This window comes from Galleria mellonella, unplaced genomic scaffold (genome assembly GCF_026898425.1).
Source record: "Galleria mellonella isolate WM207_F2 unplaced genomic scaffold, CSIRO_AGI_GalMel_v1 utg21, whole genome shotgun sequence".
In the NCBI taxonomy this organism is placed as follows: Eukaryota; Metazoa; Arthropoda; class Insecta; order Lepidoptera; family Pyralidae; genus Galleria; species Galleria mellonella.
In genome coordinates, this window is record NW_026442037.1 from 3,489,631 (window position 1) to 3,508,822 (window position 19,192).

At 34.6% G+C, this 19,192-nt stretch overlaps 1 protein-coding gene across 11 annotated transcripts in view; it reads left to right on the top strand.

Annotated features, from left to right (window-relative positions):
- The window catches only part of LOC113516486 (apoptosis-stimulating of p53 protein 1), a 459,324-nt gene that overhangs the window by 399,483 nt on the left and 40,649 nt on the right, over positions 1-19,192 (top strand). For all 11 annotated transcript variants that reach the window (XM_052894330.1, XM_052894332.1, XM_052894331.1 and 8 more), the window contains one exon: positions 2,666-2,792. In XM_052894330.1, the coding sequence (XP_052750290.1) occupies positions 2,666-2,792 (127 nt within the window). The remainder of the gene's footprint in view (positions 1-2,665; positions 2,793-19,192) is intronic.

Genomic DNA, 19,192 nt, shown 5'->3' on the forward strand with positions numbered 1-19,192 from the left:
TAGCTGGTTTAATATTATTATTCTGCCAAATTCGCTAATGGTCACGCACAGTGCAGTTTCGGAGGGCTTCCTCTTGCAAACACTCAGGTCGTGGAATGATCTTCCTGCCGAGGTTTTCCTTAGAGACTACAGTATGAAGTTGTTTTTTTTTATACAACTTATAATGGCAAACAAGCTGACGGTCCACCTGATGAAAAGTGGTAACCGTCGCCTGTAGACATGAGCAGTACCATGGACATAACAGAGTATACTGTTTCGCCCATGATACCCCCCCTGCGTTGCCATTCCTGAGAACTCAGGTGTTATTCCTCTGTACCCAGTAAATTCACGCCATATTCCACCCTTCAAACCGAAACACAGCCATGCAAATACAACTGCTTCATGTTTGAAACACGAATGGTACAGAGGTACCCAAGCAATCGACTTTTGTACAAAGTCTCCCTCTGGTAGGTTTTTCAAAAAGGCCGTATTAAGGTTTTTAAACGGTCGGCAATGCGCGCGTGTCATGTCCAGTGCTGCAAGTGTTCATAGGATACGGTAACTTCGTTTAATATCAGACGGGTCGTATGCTTGTTTGGCAATATAGTAGTATAAAAAAAAACTAAACTAATATTGTAAATGCAAAAATTTGCGAAAATATCTATTTTTTATGATTATAATGGAATAGTAACCTTTATGGCAGTTTACTAAAAGGAACGGTCTTGAGCCACCTGCATCTACTCCTTGTAACACATTTGAGGTCGTCACTCCATCTAGTGGAGGGTCGTCCTATACTGTGTTTGCCCAGGGTCGTCACTCAAGAACCTTTCTACCCCATCGGTTAACACTATAAGGAAACGGTATTAAACAAAGTTTAGAATAATATACTCATATAAGATACTTTTTCCATCGTAGTTCGCAAGAAAAAAAAACCCTTGGCGTACAGCGAGAAGAATTATGAATTATTAATTCCCTTTCTCCTAAGTTTCTCGAATAAAATTGCACAATAGCGCGTTTGTAAGTAAATTCCAAAGACCGGCCGGCTACTGCCAGTTTCGCGTTAGCCTAATGCGATATTTATCGTTTCCCTAAAAGAAATAAACTCTTCTCACGCAATAAACACGCCTATAAAATAAACAAAATCGCCGATCTTCAGCTTCTATTAAGATTTAATTTTCTTGAATAATTTTCCTCGAGTTAGCGGCGACTTTACTCAGCATTTCGCCGTTACGAACTGTTGGCGTTTTATTTTGTGGCTCACGTTTTAAGTAAGCACTATTATATATTTTAATTGATGCTATTCCGCTAAATACAAATGCCATTTTAAGTGGCATTAAAACGAAGAGATTCTTAGTTTATTTGCACTAGTTTTTACCGGCGACTTTGTTTGTGTAACCGGGATATGTTTATTGATCGAGATAAAAAAGTACCTTAAGTCTTTCTCCATTTCATACAGTATATGAAATACAAAATAATAAAAAAAAATATACAATTTAAATAATATAAAAGTATTAAAAAATATAAGCTATATATAAATTCTTTTATATATATATATATATATCTTTATATATAATTCTTGCTTACGTATTTACACGTTTTATTTTACATTAGTTAATTAAATTTACGTTATTGGAAATGACACAGACGAAGTCGGAGGCAAAAACCAGTAGCTGTGTATACAATAAAAAATCAAAGGAAGTCGAATCAATTGATCACTTTCTTAATCTACTTACTTTTAGAAATGTCACCATAAATTCTATTACACAGCTCTCCTGAGTAACCCACGACCCCCATAAAACTCGCACACGGCATGGAGGAAAAATACCTCAGTACTGAAAGGGTTTGACTTAAAAGCATATATTCATGTGACAAGCCTGTATTGTCTGTCAATATATATATATATAAAATATATTATAAATTATTTTTATTATTTCTGAATGTGTATGCTCAAAATGCTTTGATAGCGAACATTCTATGCCAATGGAACAAGTTGCTGTATTATAAAAGTGAAGTTACTTTAATTATTACATTTGATATTTATAATTTTTTTTCAGAGACGTATGGGTCCAATAAATAGCTTTTCGTTTGTCATAAATCCTACCACAATACTCCAAAGGAACGATAATTTAACATTTATATTTTAAAGGACACGTATTATATAATTTTAACATCAAATTTATATTTCGTTCGGCCAAGAAATTTCAGAAAATATTTAATGACCTGTCATTAGGTCATTGACCTATCGTAGGGCCGGCCTACCTTCTGTATATAAATACACAATATAGTGCGGTGTTTCCCAACGTGGGGTCCACGCCCCACAGAGGGGCAATTTGATAGTTAAGGGGGGGCGGGGGCAATTAAAAATGGACTCGAAGCGATTTTAACCCTCTTGCTCCGGGCCATTTAAATGCAATGCTAACAGTAGATATCGGTACCAAATTTATCAAAAAAAGTAAATTAATAAAAATGCTGTAAATATTTATTAGGCATAATTTCGTAAAACATTACCAAAATATCAACTGGGGGATTAAAGTCGTCAAGTAAACTTTGTCAGGAAAATATATGTGTGGGGCATAAACATTTTAGAAATGTTCAAGTGGGGCAGGGCACAAAAAAGGTTGAGAAACACTGATATAGTGTGTCTTTAACTAAATAGAAGCTAATAGTTGCATATGGTTGTCACTAGGTGGCGGTAGAAGGCGAGCGGCTGCGGAGACTGCGCGAGCGCGTAGAGGCGCAGGAGTTGAAGCTACGCCGGCTACGGGCGCTTCGCGGGCAGCTCGACAGGAACAAGCAGGCGAATATAGCACTCAGTAAGTACCTTAATAACTTAATGTAACTTAATATTAAAAAAGCAACGAAGTTTTACACGAAACAATTCGGAATATTCAATTGATTTTTAATATTTGATTTTTTATTTGTCTTGTCTTAGCAGACTGTCTTCGGAGACGGTTCGGTCGAATCAGTTAAACGTTTTGTTTACTATTTTTTTACGCAACTTAGAATGGCAAATAAGCTAACGTCCCACCTGATGGAAAATGGTTAATAATAAAAACTTGATCATTTATAGTCTACATTTGAAATACAAATGGTAAAAAAAAAATGATCCGCGTCTTCGCTGATATTCTTTTTCATAATAATGAATTGTAGTCGTAGGAGTTTTTTTATACGACAATCTTAGACTAACTCACGAATGAATAATATGCAATTTAAGATTTCGTTACACAAAATAAAATTTCAATGTAGCAAAACCATTTATAATAATATTAAAACTAAACAGATTTTGATACAATTTTCAGTTAAAAAAATAAACTTCTCAATCGGTTTTTAAATGACGAAAATCTGAGGTAAAAATACAGTTAATTAGAGAACGTCCTCCTTATTTGAAGTCGGTTAAGAATGGACGATGATGAGTTCTGTTTATTCTCATTTAACCAAAAGATGTCTGTAAGAGATCGCCCTAGCGATAAGACCGCCTTTTGTACCTTTATGTTGGAGAGGTATATATTTTAATCTGTTCTTTATGTTATTGCATTTCACTTGAATTACATATTTAATTTTTGTTTTATATTTTTGGGTTTCTGATGCAATAAAGAGTTAAATAAATAAATGTAAATAATCGACAGTGAAATTGTTATTACTTTGAGAGATTTACCAGAGGGAGACTTTGTATAAAAGTCGATTGCTTGAGCACCTCTGTCGCATTCATGTTTCTACCGTGAAGCAGTTGTGTTTGCATAGCTGTGTTTCGGTTTGAACGGCAACGCATGGGGGGTATCATGGACGAAACAGTATACTCTGTTATGTCCATGGTACTGTTCATGTATATAGGCGACGATTACCACTTTCCATCAGGTGTACCGTCAGTTATTTTGCTATTCTAAGTTGTATAAAACAAAATAACTGTATCAGTTTTTCTAAAAGTTATGAGTATATTTCATTTGAGATAAAACGACTAACCAAACCCCTTGTGATGTTGGATTCGACTACACTCGACGAAACGTGTGCATATCGAGTATTTCGAATATTTATTTTAAAATTAGTTTTATTTTATCCGATCGACGAAATCAAAGGTCTGCGTTAGTACTGGTATATGTTCTCTTTAATTTATTTCAAGTAAAATGTTGATGTAGTAAATTCTTTTGACTTTACTGAGCCTCCGTTGAGTTGATCAAAGAAATTTAACAGATTCCAATGAGTTGGCAAATACCAAATAACTTTCTTATTAGAGTCCACATAATTGCTCTTTTAATTTACCAGTCTCGTATTTGTGGTTGTTGAGATGAAAATTATATGAGGTTGTGGTGTTTCACGCAAAAAAAGTGTTATAAAATACGTATTTACTTTTTTATTATTATTTTTTAAATGTTTACAAAATTCACATCTCTCCTCTTAAGGAGAGGATATGGCAACTAACCCCCGGTAGAAGCAAAGTCGGCCCGGGTTCAGGGCCCCAGGGAGAGTAACCTGTACGCCGGTGAAAGTAACCTGTATGCGGGCAGAATCTAAAAGCACTGCTTTCTGCATCTTTCCCGGGAGTGAGCCGCCTCGGAATCTCAACCATCTGAGATGTTATATATTATTATTATTTCAGCCGTTAACTGTCCACTGCTGAACATAGACCTTCATCATAAGGAGGGTTTGTTAATAGTTTTCACGCTTGGCAGGCAATTTAGCAACGATAAGGCTTTTGGTGATGTTTTAAAGAGACACTGCTGGTCATCCCTCGACAATTAAGTTCCTTTTACCGCCTCTTACGACACCCACAGAAACAATACAAGTTTATTTTTGAGCAAAGGTCCTGGATATCGTATTGATATGGAAACAAAATCAATTAAAACGTCACATTCGGCAATTCGGACTTCCTTTTAGGAGTCGTTCAAAAGCTGTAAAAGGTCCAACATAAATGTAATTCTTATACTTATGTCACCTTGGTCCTTTATTCTACTAATCGCCTCTAACGATATCCGGTACTTAAAAAGGAGTACTGAAACGTGACTATTAGGCTTATTAGGCTTGGATTCTTTAAGTACGGAAATGAATGAACAGTCAATAATTTTTTAGTGTTTCTTTCGAAAAAAAAAGATCAGTTGCATAATATAAGTACACATAATAATAAGTTTGAAAACTAATACCAGAATACTAAAATATGGTAACGCATGGGGGGTGTCGTAGGTGAAACAGTATATTCTGTTACGTCCATGGTACTGCACATGTCTATAGGCGACGTTTACCACTTTACATCAGGTGGACCGTCAACTTGTTTGCCATTCTAAGTCGCATAAAGTCACTCTAAGAAGTATGATTTTTTTTTATTTTTATAAATATTTAATACCAGATCCGGAAAGGCTTCGTATAGGTAATAAGAATTTTCAAAAATAATGTATGTATGTCTATGTTACTTGGTGAGAATGTAGCTTTCTACAGGTGAAAGAATTTTCAAAATCGGTCGGGTAGTTTTTGAGTTATCCATTATAAACGAACAATCAATCAAATTATTCCGCTTTATAATAATATAGATAGACACTCTTTATTGTTTTCTCCAAAAGATTACAATAGTAAACTTATTATAAATATAAACAATTACAATGAGAAAACAATGCATTATTATGCAATAATTGGTGGTTTGTATTCACACACTTAAACTTAAAAATGTAAAGTAATAATAAAATTATTTAAAAGAGCAACACGCAAGTTTCTTGCTCGTTCTTCTTGTGATGAGACAGCTTTCCGAACGAGCGGTAGATTAAAAAAAATGTAATGACTTTTCAAAAGTGCTTCAATGTAAGTTTATTTGAATAAATGATTTCTATTCTAAAAAAATGGGCAACCTTATCGCTAAGAGCGATCTCTATCAGGCAACCTTTGGATGGAAAAGAGTAATTATAAACAATTTGGTGGGAGGCACGATGAAAAATGTTGTTAGTTCTAAATATGGGAGATGTGATACATTACATTTATTATATGTATGTATATAATAATATAAATATTATACATACTCATTTTATTTGTATGTAGTCTTATTTTACCATATTTAGTAAAGATACAAGTATACAAGCAGCTGTTTATAGTGAAAATTATATTTGTTATCTTTATTAGTTTTGATTTTTTTTTTTTAATAAAAAGCACGATATGTAACCTTGTCAAGGCGATCTCCACGTGGTCCCACTGGAATCCATAGTGCTATATTTCTGGTTTATTCATCACAATGGATTGACTAACCTGCCTGTTTATTCTCACCTGTCATCTCTCAATGCTAGTGTTTTTTTTTTTGTACAACTTAGAATGGCAAACAAGCTGACGGCCCACTTGATGAAAAGTGGTAACCGTCGCCTATAAACATGAGCAGTACCATAGATGTAACAGAGTATACTGTTTTGCCCATGATACCCCCCATGCGTTGCCATTCCTGAGGACTCAGGTGTTATTCCTCTGTACCCTGTAAATTCACGCCATATTCCACCCTTCAAACCGAAACACAGCCATGCAAACACAACTGCTTCACGGTTGAAACACGAATGGTACAGAGGTACCCAAGCAAACGACTTTTGTACAGTCTCCCTCTGGTATGTGTATGTCAGTGTATACCGTTAGCGCAGGCGGGGTTGCCATTCGATTATTCATCCATTAGAAAAAAATATGGTTTATGCATAAGATTGAAAAGAAAACGTTAATAAAAGTATATAGGCCTTAAATACACTTCCACATTAAAAATCTCAGATATTTCAGACTCCGACAAATCCGTCAAAATGGATGTTCAATTAAGACACTACGGGCCTATGTAACAAATTTAAAAATTCAACCGGTAGTACGCAATGAATCTCACCTGGTGACTGTCACAATTTGGCCGGCGTAAACCGTATTATTTATCGGCGGCAGGGCGAGCTGCTTAAAAACTTAATTAAACTTGCCCCCGTGTAAAGGGCGAATAAAAGGTAAATTAAGTTTATAAATATAACTTGTATTTATTAAGATTACAGTTATTCACATAAGTTATTGTCAAAATTAGTAGAGAAATAACTACAGTACTGTATATTTATTTATTTAAACTTTAATGCACAGTAAAATTCTATGTACCTTTGGCGGAGTTAACACCGGACGGTGTTCTCTACCAGTCAACCATTGGGCAAACCGAGAAAGACGTACGCGGTGCTTTTTCGAATAGAAGAAAAATAAAGCAATACTTGACAAATTCGTATAATATAAACATACACATAATATATTAAATGAATGAATATATACATACATACATAAATATATATTTTTAAGCGACTTTTAAATCTTTTTGTATATGTATATCTTATATATAAAATTCTCGTGTCGCGGTGTTTGTTATTACCAAACTCCTCCGAAACGGCTTTACCGATTTTTATAAAATTTTGTGTGCATATTTGGTAGAATCGGCCAACATCTATTTTTCATACCCCTCAATGATAAGGGTGACCCATCCCTAATTTTTTTGTTTTTTTTTGTCAATTTTTTTATTTTTATTTTATTATGACTTAGCATTGATATAGATTTTCACGCTTTTACGATAAATTTTTTAATCGCGATTTTTATATGCCGCAATAGGATCGAATATAATAATTGTAGTACGATAAATTTTCATGTATAGTTTTCGAAATAATGTATATGGTAAAACAATGTTTGCCGAGTCAGCTAGTTAATATTATAAAGAGGGAAGATTTGCTTGTTTGTTTGGAATGAATAATTTCAAAAACTATTCAATCGATTTAAAAACATCTTTCACCTATAGAAAGATACAGTATCAGAGAGTAACATGAGGCTATATATTATTTTATAAAACTATCTACTCGTGCAAAGCTAGGTGGAATCGCTAGTTTGGAATAAATTCATAGTTAAGGTCTGTAAATTTATGTGCGTCTTAGAAGACATTCGCAGTTAGGCATCGTAACGTAAATTAATAGCATGTTAGACATGTTTGTATTGCAAATTAATTATCAATTATTGTCGAAACACAGCGAAACTGTTTTCCAATTACTGTCAAATGCAGCAGAACGTTCTAGAACGTGTATTGAGAGCGAGTAAATATTTACTTAAATGATGCACTGCCCATTATTATGTTGGATAATTCTGTCAATAGTTTGAATGTATTTTCAGAACCGAAAAGTGATTAGATATTGTATTTATACTCATTGTTCTTGTTATGCTATTGGTTAATGTATCTTTGTATTTTGTATAAAAATTAGTCTTGTTTAAAACACTTAGTTTACTTTTCTTTTTTTTTTATACCATTGAGGTGGCAATCGAGCATACGGCCCGCCTGATGGTAAACGGTTACCGTAGCTTACGAACGCCTGCAATGCCAGGGGTGTTATGCGCTCGTTGCCGATCCTGAAGAAACCTCTTTACCCCCCTTTTGAAAAACCTCATGCTGTAGTCTCTTATGAAAACCTGGGCAGGGAACCTTAATGGAACAATTGCTTAAAGATGGTGGCTTTCCACCTTTTTTAAGTAACATTTCTATTTATTACCTTACAAAGTATTATATTATTGTGTTTTGTCTTTACCGGATAACCATCTTGCTTCCCAAAAACATATATTACAATACTTAATGCTGTCCAAAAAGACGATTAGGCTTTCAATTTTTCTCTAATGTATCGCTAAAGCCTCCGTTGGGTTAGATAATGGCTGAATGATAACAACCCCGTCCCCTATTTTGTATGTATGTGGTGAATAATATATGTTCGCCCACTGCCATATTGGATTTTAATGTCCTTGGCACATAGGTCTTCCCCATAAGGAGTGTTTTTGCCACTAGTTGTCATACTTAACAGGCGGGTTGGCAACCGCAGTTAGGCTTTGGTGACGTTTTAAGAGGGACGTTACTGCTCATCCCACGACCACTGACATCCCTTAGTCGCCTCTTACGACACCCATGGGAAAAGAAGTGGCCTATTCTATGCCGGGACTATACGGAAAAAATCCCCTAACTGTGCATTAAAGAATATTTATTTGCTTAAGATAAATATTTTTTTGCCGCCAAAAGTTTGGAATTATAAATTTCCATAGTATGAGCATAAATTTCCAGCCGGTAGAATCGAGGCGATAAAAAGTCGCCTTAATTAATTACAGACTGACTATAAATGGGTTAGCAAAGTTGTCGATTTTAAAAAGAGAAACGGTCGAGTTTTTCGCTAGTTTTTCTACCAATTTTTTTTAAACTGTTGAGCTAAATGGTAAGATAGACACAAATATAATTATAATATCTCTGAACATATTTTGTTCTAGTCGAAAACATTCTACGTATATCCTAGTAATGAGTATTCGACAAGATTAGTAATATAATTGCAGTTATAAAATCTCGGAGCATATTTCGTTTCATCCGAGAATATTCTACGTGTATCCTAGGATTCAATATACGACAAGATTAGTAATATAATTGCAATTATAGAATCTTTGAACATATTTCGTTCCAACCGAGAATATTCTACCTGTATCCTAGGATTCAGTATTCGACAAGATTAGTAAGATAATTGCAGTTATAGAATCTCTGAGCATATTTCGTTTTATCCAAGAATATTCTACGTGTATCCTAGCATTGAATATTCGACAAGATTAGTAATATAATTGCAATTATAGAATCTCTGAACATATTTTGTTTCGTCCGAGAACATTTTACGTGTATCTTAGAAATCAGTATTCAACAAGATTAGAAAGATAATTGCAGTTATAGAATCTCGGAGCATATTTCGTTTTATCCGAGAATATTCTACGTGTATCCTAGGATTCAATACTCGACAAGATTAGTAATATAATTGCAATTATAGAATCTCTGAGCATATTTCATTCCAACCGAGAACATTCCACGCGTATCCTGGGAATCAGTATTTGAGAAGGTTAGTAAAATTATTGCAATTATAGAATCTCCGAGCATATTTCATTCCAACCGAGAATATTCTACGTGTATCCTAGGATTCAGTATTCGACAAGATTAGTAAGATTATTGCAATTATAGAATCTCTGAGCATATTTCGTTCTATCCGAGACCATTCTACGTGTATTCTAGAAATCCGTATTCGACAAGATTAATAAGATTATTGAAAATTATAAAATCTCGGAGCATATTTTGTTTCATCCAAGAATATTCTACGTGTATCCTAGAATTCAGTATTCGACAAGATTTGTAAGATAATTGCAATTATAGAATCTCTGAGCATATTTCGTTCCAACCGAGAGCATTGCACGTGTATCCTGGCAGTCAGTATTCGACAAAGCCTCGATTTAGACACAAGTGCGGTGCCGCTGAATCGAGATATCACACGATCTGACATTTCCATTAGGAGCCGTTGTCATACGAGACTTTCCGTTCTAAACTGCGCCGTATTGATTGCTGATCGACCTTATTGTGTGAACAATAAGGCCGATGTTGGTCCGGGAGTTGGTTTCTGTGTACTGGTGATTCGTGTTTTTATTTGCCGATAGCGATGATGGATTGACACAGTGAACGACTTTTTTCAATAAACTCGTGTTTGGTGCAGTAACTGAATTTTTAAACAAAAAAAAAGATATCTAGTTTTTTTTTTAAATATTCTGTATTAAATTTTCCCCCTTTTAATACTATAATACTCCTGTGAGGGTGGAGAGGGTAGCGAGTTTGGGTTTTAGGGGTCTCGCGCTCCGCGGATATCTGTTTTTTTTTCCATTATTTCAGAACAGTTTTTGGTTTGGCAACTCGTACGTGATACTACTAATATTGCAGGCGTTCATAGGCAGGCACTAATACAGTGACCGTTTATCATCAGACGTGCTGTACGCTTGTTTACCACATTTGTGGTTAAAAAAATAATGATTGCCGCTTGTTTTCTCGTATTTGTAATGTTTTAACTTTTAACAAATGTTTTAATGCATCACGTTTTATTTATAAATAGTTATATATTATACCACATCATATCAGCACTAAACTGCCCACTGCTGATCATAGGCCTCCCCTATAAAAGGGGGGGGGATATTCCAATAGTTGCTGCGGTTGGCAGGCGAGTTGACAACCGCAGTTAGGCTTTAGCGATTTTTTAAGAGAGACGCCGCTACCCATTTTTTCTTAAGGCAAGTTTCCTTAGTTGCCTCTTACAACATGCACTTAAAAGGAAGATGTAGCTCATTCTATGCCGGGACCACATAGAAAAGAGTATGGTACTTATTTATTGTATTTTTACGCTTATGGCTTAATTAATTACGATGCCTACTAGAAAGCAAGGGGTGTCCCATTCTATGCCGGGACCATACGGCGATAGTTATATGTTCATTATTAATCATTAACCAAAACAAACATAACTAATGATATAATTCAGTCGACAAGTGCAATGTCAGTGCGCCGTAATTAGATGATCTTGGGCGGCACCACGTCATGACCCAATTCGAGATGAAACGTCTCTGATTCCAAATACGGAGTGTTTGTATTTCGTGGTGTGATTTTAATTTCTAAATAGATTCTTATATTTGAGAAAATTAAATATTTAATTACTATTTATTTATCTTGGCAGTGTGTAATCTTTTGACGGTAGCAGGTTCGATTCTCGCACAATACGAATATTCCATGAGTGTATCTTTTTGTATTAGTCTAGACTAGGGGTGGTCGGTCGGTCGATCGTGACTATTAGTTTAGTCGATCGTGGCTAGGTAAAAAATATAATATTTTGCTAATCTATCGGAAGATGCTCAGACGCAATGCTCACACTTACTAAGTAGTTACTAAGAGTAATTTTCCATTTTATGTTTTCCCTCTTAATAAAATAATTGAGTACTGAATTATGTTGTTTCATTTGCGATTTCAAGAAGTATGTAATTGGTAGATTTTTTTTTTATATAACTTAGAATGGCAAACAAGCTGATGGCCCTTCAAACCGAAACATAGCCATGCAAACATAACTGCTTCACGGTTGAAACACGAATGGCACAGAGATACCCAAGCAATCGACTTTTGTACAAAGTCTCCCTTTGAACAGTAGATCGTGGGTCTAGTCAAGTCGGCCACCCCTGGTCTAAACTGATTAAGCCTGGTTGTATAAATACGTCAGTAAAATTACAGGGTACGGAGGTATAACACCATAGCCCTCAGGAATGGCAATGGTTTATGGATACAATAGACGTCACAATATATTCTCTGATGTTTAATTGTTAACAAATTTACTATTGTAATCTTTTGAAGGAAACAATAAAGAGTGTCTATCTATGTGTCTATCTATTTATAGTACTGTTCATATCTATTCGTACATCCACTTATTTGCCATCTTAAGTTGCCTAAAAAACTTATTGAGAAATAAAATCATAAAATTTAAAACAATAGCCGCATTTCACGCACTCGCATGTATAAAATTATCAAACGGATTTTACTGTCATCTCCTTGGGGATTGGATTAAGGATTGTTTATCCTTAGTATATATTACCCGCAGTAAAGCATTAAAACTCCGTTCTCGAGGCCGAAAAAATATTACAAAGCCTGGCTCGTTAACGAGTAAGGACATTTTATAGCAAGGCTTGTTAATGTTAGGGCATTCACACTTTATGTGTCATTAAATGAGATAATTTTTATAATTTTAAAAGTTAATTTGGTTATAATAGTAGTGGTTATACAATGCGCGGCAACGAATGTAATGTTACTCAGAATGCATGCGTAGTCAAGTAAATTCCACAAATTTGCTTTCATAATTACCAATTTGGGTTTTCAAAGAGCAAAGTAATACTTAAATATAAGTTTACTGTGTTTAGAAAATTTATTTGGTTATAATAGTAGTGGTTATAGAATGCGCAGCAACGAATGCAATGTTACTCGGAATGCGTGCATAGGTGACTGCATTCAACAGATTACGAGTACGTGTATAATTGCCCACTTGGGGTATCTAACTGCAATTGCAATCCCGCCTGCCAAGCATGACAACTACTGGCAGAACTCCCTTTCTGGGGAAGGCCTATGTTCAGCAGTGGACAGTTAACGGCTGGTATGATGATTACATGAAAACGCAGTGCTTGAAACTCTTCATTATCAGCGTTCAGGCGTTATCGTAACGCCTAAAGATCTTCTTGAAACCATTGGAAGTAGATGGTGCTACTTATATATATACTTATATATATATATATATATATATATATATATATATATATATATATATATATATATATATATATATATATATATGTAGTTCTATGTAATTACACATATAACAATGACACGTTTATGCACTGATTTGTTGAATATTATCAATTAATAATTTTCAATTTACTATTTCATATAAATTATGAAACTGCAAAAGTTTAAATAAACTGTTAATGAATAACACAAAAGTATGTAGCGACTTATTTATTTTCTTCGGGCGCCTTAAAACCTCCGCCATAAGTCGTAAACTATGGTAGTAGTATTTGGGACTGAGAAGAATATAGGCAATTTTTTTATTCAAACAATCAATATATCCTGATTACGTGGACGAAGTCGAGTATAAAAACTAGTAGCTTCATAAGTTACAGTTGTAAATTACTAGTTTTTACACGCAACTTCGTTCGCGCGATCAAAATGTATTCGCTGCCTGAGATAAAAATAGCCTAAATCTTTTTCCACCCCATATAGTACCTGTATCTTAAATTTCTTAAGGGTTTGTTAAACCGTTAAAGCGCCAAGAGGTAACACTCACTATATATATATATATATATATATATATATATATATATATATATATATATATATATATATATATATATATATATATATATATATATATATATATATATATATATATATATCACCATAGCCTAACTGCGTATTTTTTTTAATAGATGATAATAAAATGGTAACCCCGCCCGCGCTATCGGTATACACAGGGCACCAGTGAGTGATGATTGGTGAGGATGAAAAGGCAGGTCAGTTAGCCCATCGTGATAATTCCACTAGAATCGACCACGATGGTTTTCAGGGGGAGCCACGTGGAGGTTGACCTGTTAGGGTATATTGCTAGCAATGGGGCAGTTGAATCCGATTACTAACAATCCCTTTCCAACCGAAAATAGAAATAAATGTTCATCATCATATCGGCTATTAAACATCACCATATCCTCCCCATAACGAGGGTTTTGCTAGTAGTCGCCACGCTTGGCAAACGACATAGCGACCGCTATTAGGATTTCAAAGTTTTCAAAGGGACGCTGCTGGCAATCCCTTGCCCATTAGTAATAAGTCACTCTTAGGACTGCTAGACTTGCCATTGAATTAATGAATAATAAGATGTAGTAAGTAGTCAGTAACAATATTTATCTCGTAAAAGTAAAGTTGTATAATCCAACTTAGTGAGAAAGCACATGTAAGTAACGACCGTCTTAAATTGGATAACAAGGGAGAACGGATCCGAGATGGCTTATCATTCTCTCGCAATTGTATACATGCGAAGATTTGCATAGATTATTTGATTTAAGCCCCGTTCACATACGCCGGACTAAGACATTTGCTTAAAATATTCATGCGATAGAAAGGTGGTTTGAGTTTTAATAGGATTTCTTCTTTTTTCGACTTTTTATCTACATCTACACTTATAAAGAGGAATGATTTGTATTTTTGTGTGTATGTTTGTAATGAATAAACTCAAAAACTACTTTGCCGTTTTTAAAAATTCTTTCAACATTTGAAAGCTACATTCACCCTGATTAACATAGGCTATATTTATTGCTAGATAAGATTAGGGATCCTTACTAAAACTTTAGTAACGTAATTCAAGGTGTAAAAAAAACGCTATAAAATATCTTTCGTCGCGTGCGCTGCGGAAACTATTGGCGATAGAACAAAAGTATGTTCTACAATATTGAAGAAAATATCAATAACTACATAAACCTTCGCGATACTGTATGTCCAATTATTATCGTTATGTCACAATAACCACTGTTTAAAATATTGTACAAATGTCCACCCGTGCGAAGCCGGTACGGGCTGTTAGTTTTTTTGATATTTCGGATAATTTCTTGTGACGACTTGGGAATCGTTGTAGTAAGTATATGATTCGATAAAAGACATAAAATAAAGAATAAATAGAGTCAATTGTATTTAGTGTACGGAATTAACCGCTTACCAGCAGGAGGGTCGTATGCTTGTTTGCCACCTTAGTGGTATAAAAAAATTAAAAATTCCATTTTGAAAACGACTTCAAAAATGAAGAGTATTGCTTTTCCACTATATTTCTTGTGTGTGTTTCCTGAGATTTCTTTGTTAATTTTGCACTGATATAGTATACTTTTACTACTAATTATCTATGTTACAATATTTATTCGATAGTTTAAAATAAGCTTTATAGTTTTTTTAACCTCACATATACATTTTCGCATTCTTTTTAATCTTGTATAATTTATTAATAAACAGTATATCTATTTGAAACAATAGGTACACTTATAAATCGAAATTTGTATTACAATATTAATTTATTTTTTGACTACTATTAAATTTTATAAAATTTTAATACTTTCTTTTCTTATAAACTTCAGAAAATCAAAAACAACTCAATACTTTCTATGTAAATAGAGCCTAACGTTTCAAGCGTTCGATTTTATATAGAATCGACTAAATATCCTTTATTTCGCATCGGCTAAATATCCAATTACTTAGTAAATCTGTTCGGAATAAAAGCTCGGAATGAGCATCGTAACGATAATAAAATAAGCGCATTGAGTAGGGCTCGAAGATATTGGGTAGATTCCGTTTAGATTCGATTGTGTCTGTAAATTGAACAGTTAAAAAATATTAAGCTTTTTGTATACATCTTAATACGAAAGGCTCGTTGAAAAAAAAATCAATTTTAGTCATTGCTACATTATCGTATAAATTGACCGGTCTTCAAATTGCTATAATCTGAGTTGTGTCTCTCTCTCTTTGTATTATTACGTGCGTGTGCGATTGTGTGCGTGTGTGCGCGCGAATGATTGTGTGCGTGTGTGCGCGCGAATGATTGTGTGCGTGTGTGCGCGCGCGTGAATGTGTGCGTGTGCGCGCGCGAGTGTTTGTGTTTGTGTGTGTGTGTGTGTGTGTGTTTGTGTTGTGTGTGTGTGTGTGTGTGTGTGTGTGCGCGTGTACGCGCGCGCGCGCGTGCGTGCGTGCGTGCGTGCGTGTGTGCGTGCGTGCGTGCGTGTGCGTGCGTGTGTGTCTGCGTGCGTGCATCTCTATGAGATATTAATATGAGCACTAACGTCAGTTATTATCAGTAAATACATTGGAAACATACGTCAAATTCGATCACAATTGTCGATTTGCTTCATTTATTCAGCATTATATCGGCTCTAATGTTCGCCTAATAAGGTTATTAATAATTAGCAATATTGACATTTTGGTGCGATCAAACTTGGATACGGTAATTTACTAATATTCTAAACATATTTAAAATATAAGAAGGCTACTACATGGTTTTTTTTTGGCGGATGAAAATGGAATGGCAACCTCGCCTGCGCTAACAGGATACGCTGGCGGAGAACCAGTGAAGGGTGATAGATGAGAATGAAAACAGGCCAGTTAGCCCATCATGATCAATTCATCAGGAATTAACCATGATAGTTTCCAGGGCGAACCGCGAGGAGGTCGAACTGGTTGGGTATATTGCTAGTAATGGGATTCTCAGTCTCCATTACTAATGGCTAAATTGGTAGGTATTTTTTGAAACCACAAGTGTAGTATTCGTTGTAAACTAGCTTTACATACATAGAACTAATATGTGTTTGACGGTACAGATAACAGAATATTGATTTTTCTGTCCGTATGCGTCACGGGGCGTGCCAACCGTAGCTTGGTACGGTAAAAGTCGATTCACATTTATTATGTATCGCCACACGGTGTGTTCTTTATATCCACTTCATTTAGACACAAATAAAATCAATATTTCATTATTTATTTATTTATATAATTTGCCTACATTATTATTATTTTTTTATACAACTTAGAATGGCAAACAAGCTGACGGAGCACCTGATGGAAAATGGTAACCGTTGCCTATAGACATGAGCAGTACCATGGACATAACAAAGTATACTGTTTCGCACATGATACCCCCCGTGCGTTGCCATTCCTGAGGACTCAGGTGTTATTCCTCTGTACCCAGTAAATTCACGCCATATTGCCTCTTCAAACCAAAACACAGCCAAATTTATTTAAAAAAAAATTAAGTTCGAGCTTTGCACCCACAGAAAATAAAGGGGTGGCATATTCTATGCCGGAACCACACAGGAACCCGAGAACACGGGACCATACATACATACATCCATCTAAAATCTTGTGTTTAAAAAGGTTTAAAGTCATTTTATGTAAATGGTTAATTACAAAATGTTTTTATACACTGAAAGATTATTTTGCAAGTAAAATGGATTACATAATGTAATTGAATCTAGAATGTAGAATATTGTATGCAACACATATTTGTAAATGTATGACGGACGTAACCTACTGAAAAATAATGACATGCATGTATAACTTTACAATAATAATTTGAACTTCAATGTGGCTTTAGTAATATGACTTCTAATTAATAGTTGATTATTAATAATACATATAAAATGTTGCATGCCAAGCTGGCTGAATGTCATGGTTACACAAAAAGTATAATGTTATCTAAACTTACCACATTCATCGCAATAAATTTCATTTCATTTCATTTCATTTCATTTAAATTTCTACAACTTACGTTTACAATAATAATAGGATTATTTCCAATATCTACTACTTCGGTCACAATTAAAATCGCATTTTCGAATATATATTTTCATTGATAATTACTATACAAACTTTCATCCCTTAAACTCCCCTGGGAAACGAATTCGAAAAACCCCTTTGAGTTTTATGTGGATTACGCATTGAAAAGTGATATAGGTTGACAAATAAAAGCCCAGAGTTTTCAGCATTGGTGTGCTTGAAGTTAGGAAAGTGGGCAGGGATATGGTTTTTTTAAACCGACTTCAAACAAAGAGGTTCTCAATTCGGTTGTATTTTTTTTTATTTTTTTTTATATTTTTTACCTCGTAACTTCATCAGTTGTAAAACAATTTGGAAAATTCTTTTTTCTATTTGTTAGATATACTAACAGACTGGTTCCATAGAAATTTTATCAAAATCGGTACAGTAGTTTTGAAATCAAAATACTGGTTTTTCCATAATTAAAGTGAGGTTTTTTTATAGAATACATTCTTAAATTATTTATTTATTTATTTATCAAAATAACTGTATTTATCACAATTGAATGCGGTTTTTTGTTTTATAAGACATAATCTTTAATTATTTATTAATATTTAATACTTGCAACACTAAAACAATTGCGTTTGTGTTGATTTAAGAAAAAAAAAACATGTGTCAATGTCAAACTAATTTGACATTCTGGATGACTAAAAATTGTCACGTTTTTTTACGTTCTAAATTTAAATTTTATACGACATTCTTTATTTGAAAGAGCAATAGTGTTAGTTGATCATGTACGGGTTTTTAAAGACCTTGTTATTTTAAAGATAGTATGTTTTAAATATACACACATAATGTTAATAGTGAATTAAAAGAGTAACTGTTGAGTTTCTTGCGGGCTCTTCTCAACAGATAACGACTTTCTGAGCTCTGCATTCATTAAAAAAACGACGATATATAAGTGCTTGTAAACAAATCTATTTGGGATTTGAATTTACATCTCAATCAAGTGACGTATGTTTATATTATTCGAACTGCAAAACAATTAGATGTAACCAACCCAGTAATGAGTCACGGGAGATGGAGGGGACAGGGGAGCGGGGAGGGGAGCATTCCAGTAAATCCCATACTGTCAGAACATTAGCTGTGAATAGGGCTGCTGTCCGTCCAGAATTTCCCGGATTTGTCCAGTTTGTAGGGCGCCCGGGGGTCGTCCGGCAGGGGTTTTTGAAAGTGGATACTTTTGTAGTCAGGGGAAATCTATTTTTTTTTATAAGTAGGCGATCAATGAAATAAATCTAAGTTACAAATTCATCCACATTAACCCTGTTTTTATGCAACAATGTTTTCATTTTTGTTACAAAAATTATTTTTTTAGAAGTGTCCGGGGAAAGGACCATATTTCGCCCAAATGTCCGGGATTTTGGCCGTGTTTATACGGTGTCGGCAATTTGGGCGATGGCAGCCCTAGCTGTGAATGTGCAGTATTAGTGTGATCCCAGGGTGTCGGTCTAATAGCTTCACAACTCCGTCTCATTAACTCGATATTGATACTTTATTTAGAGATTT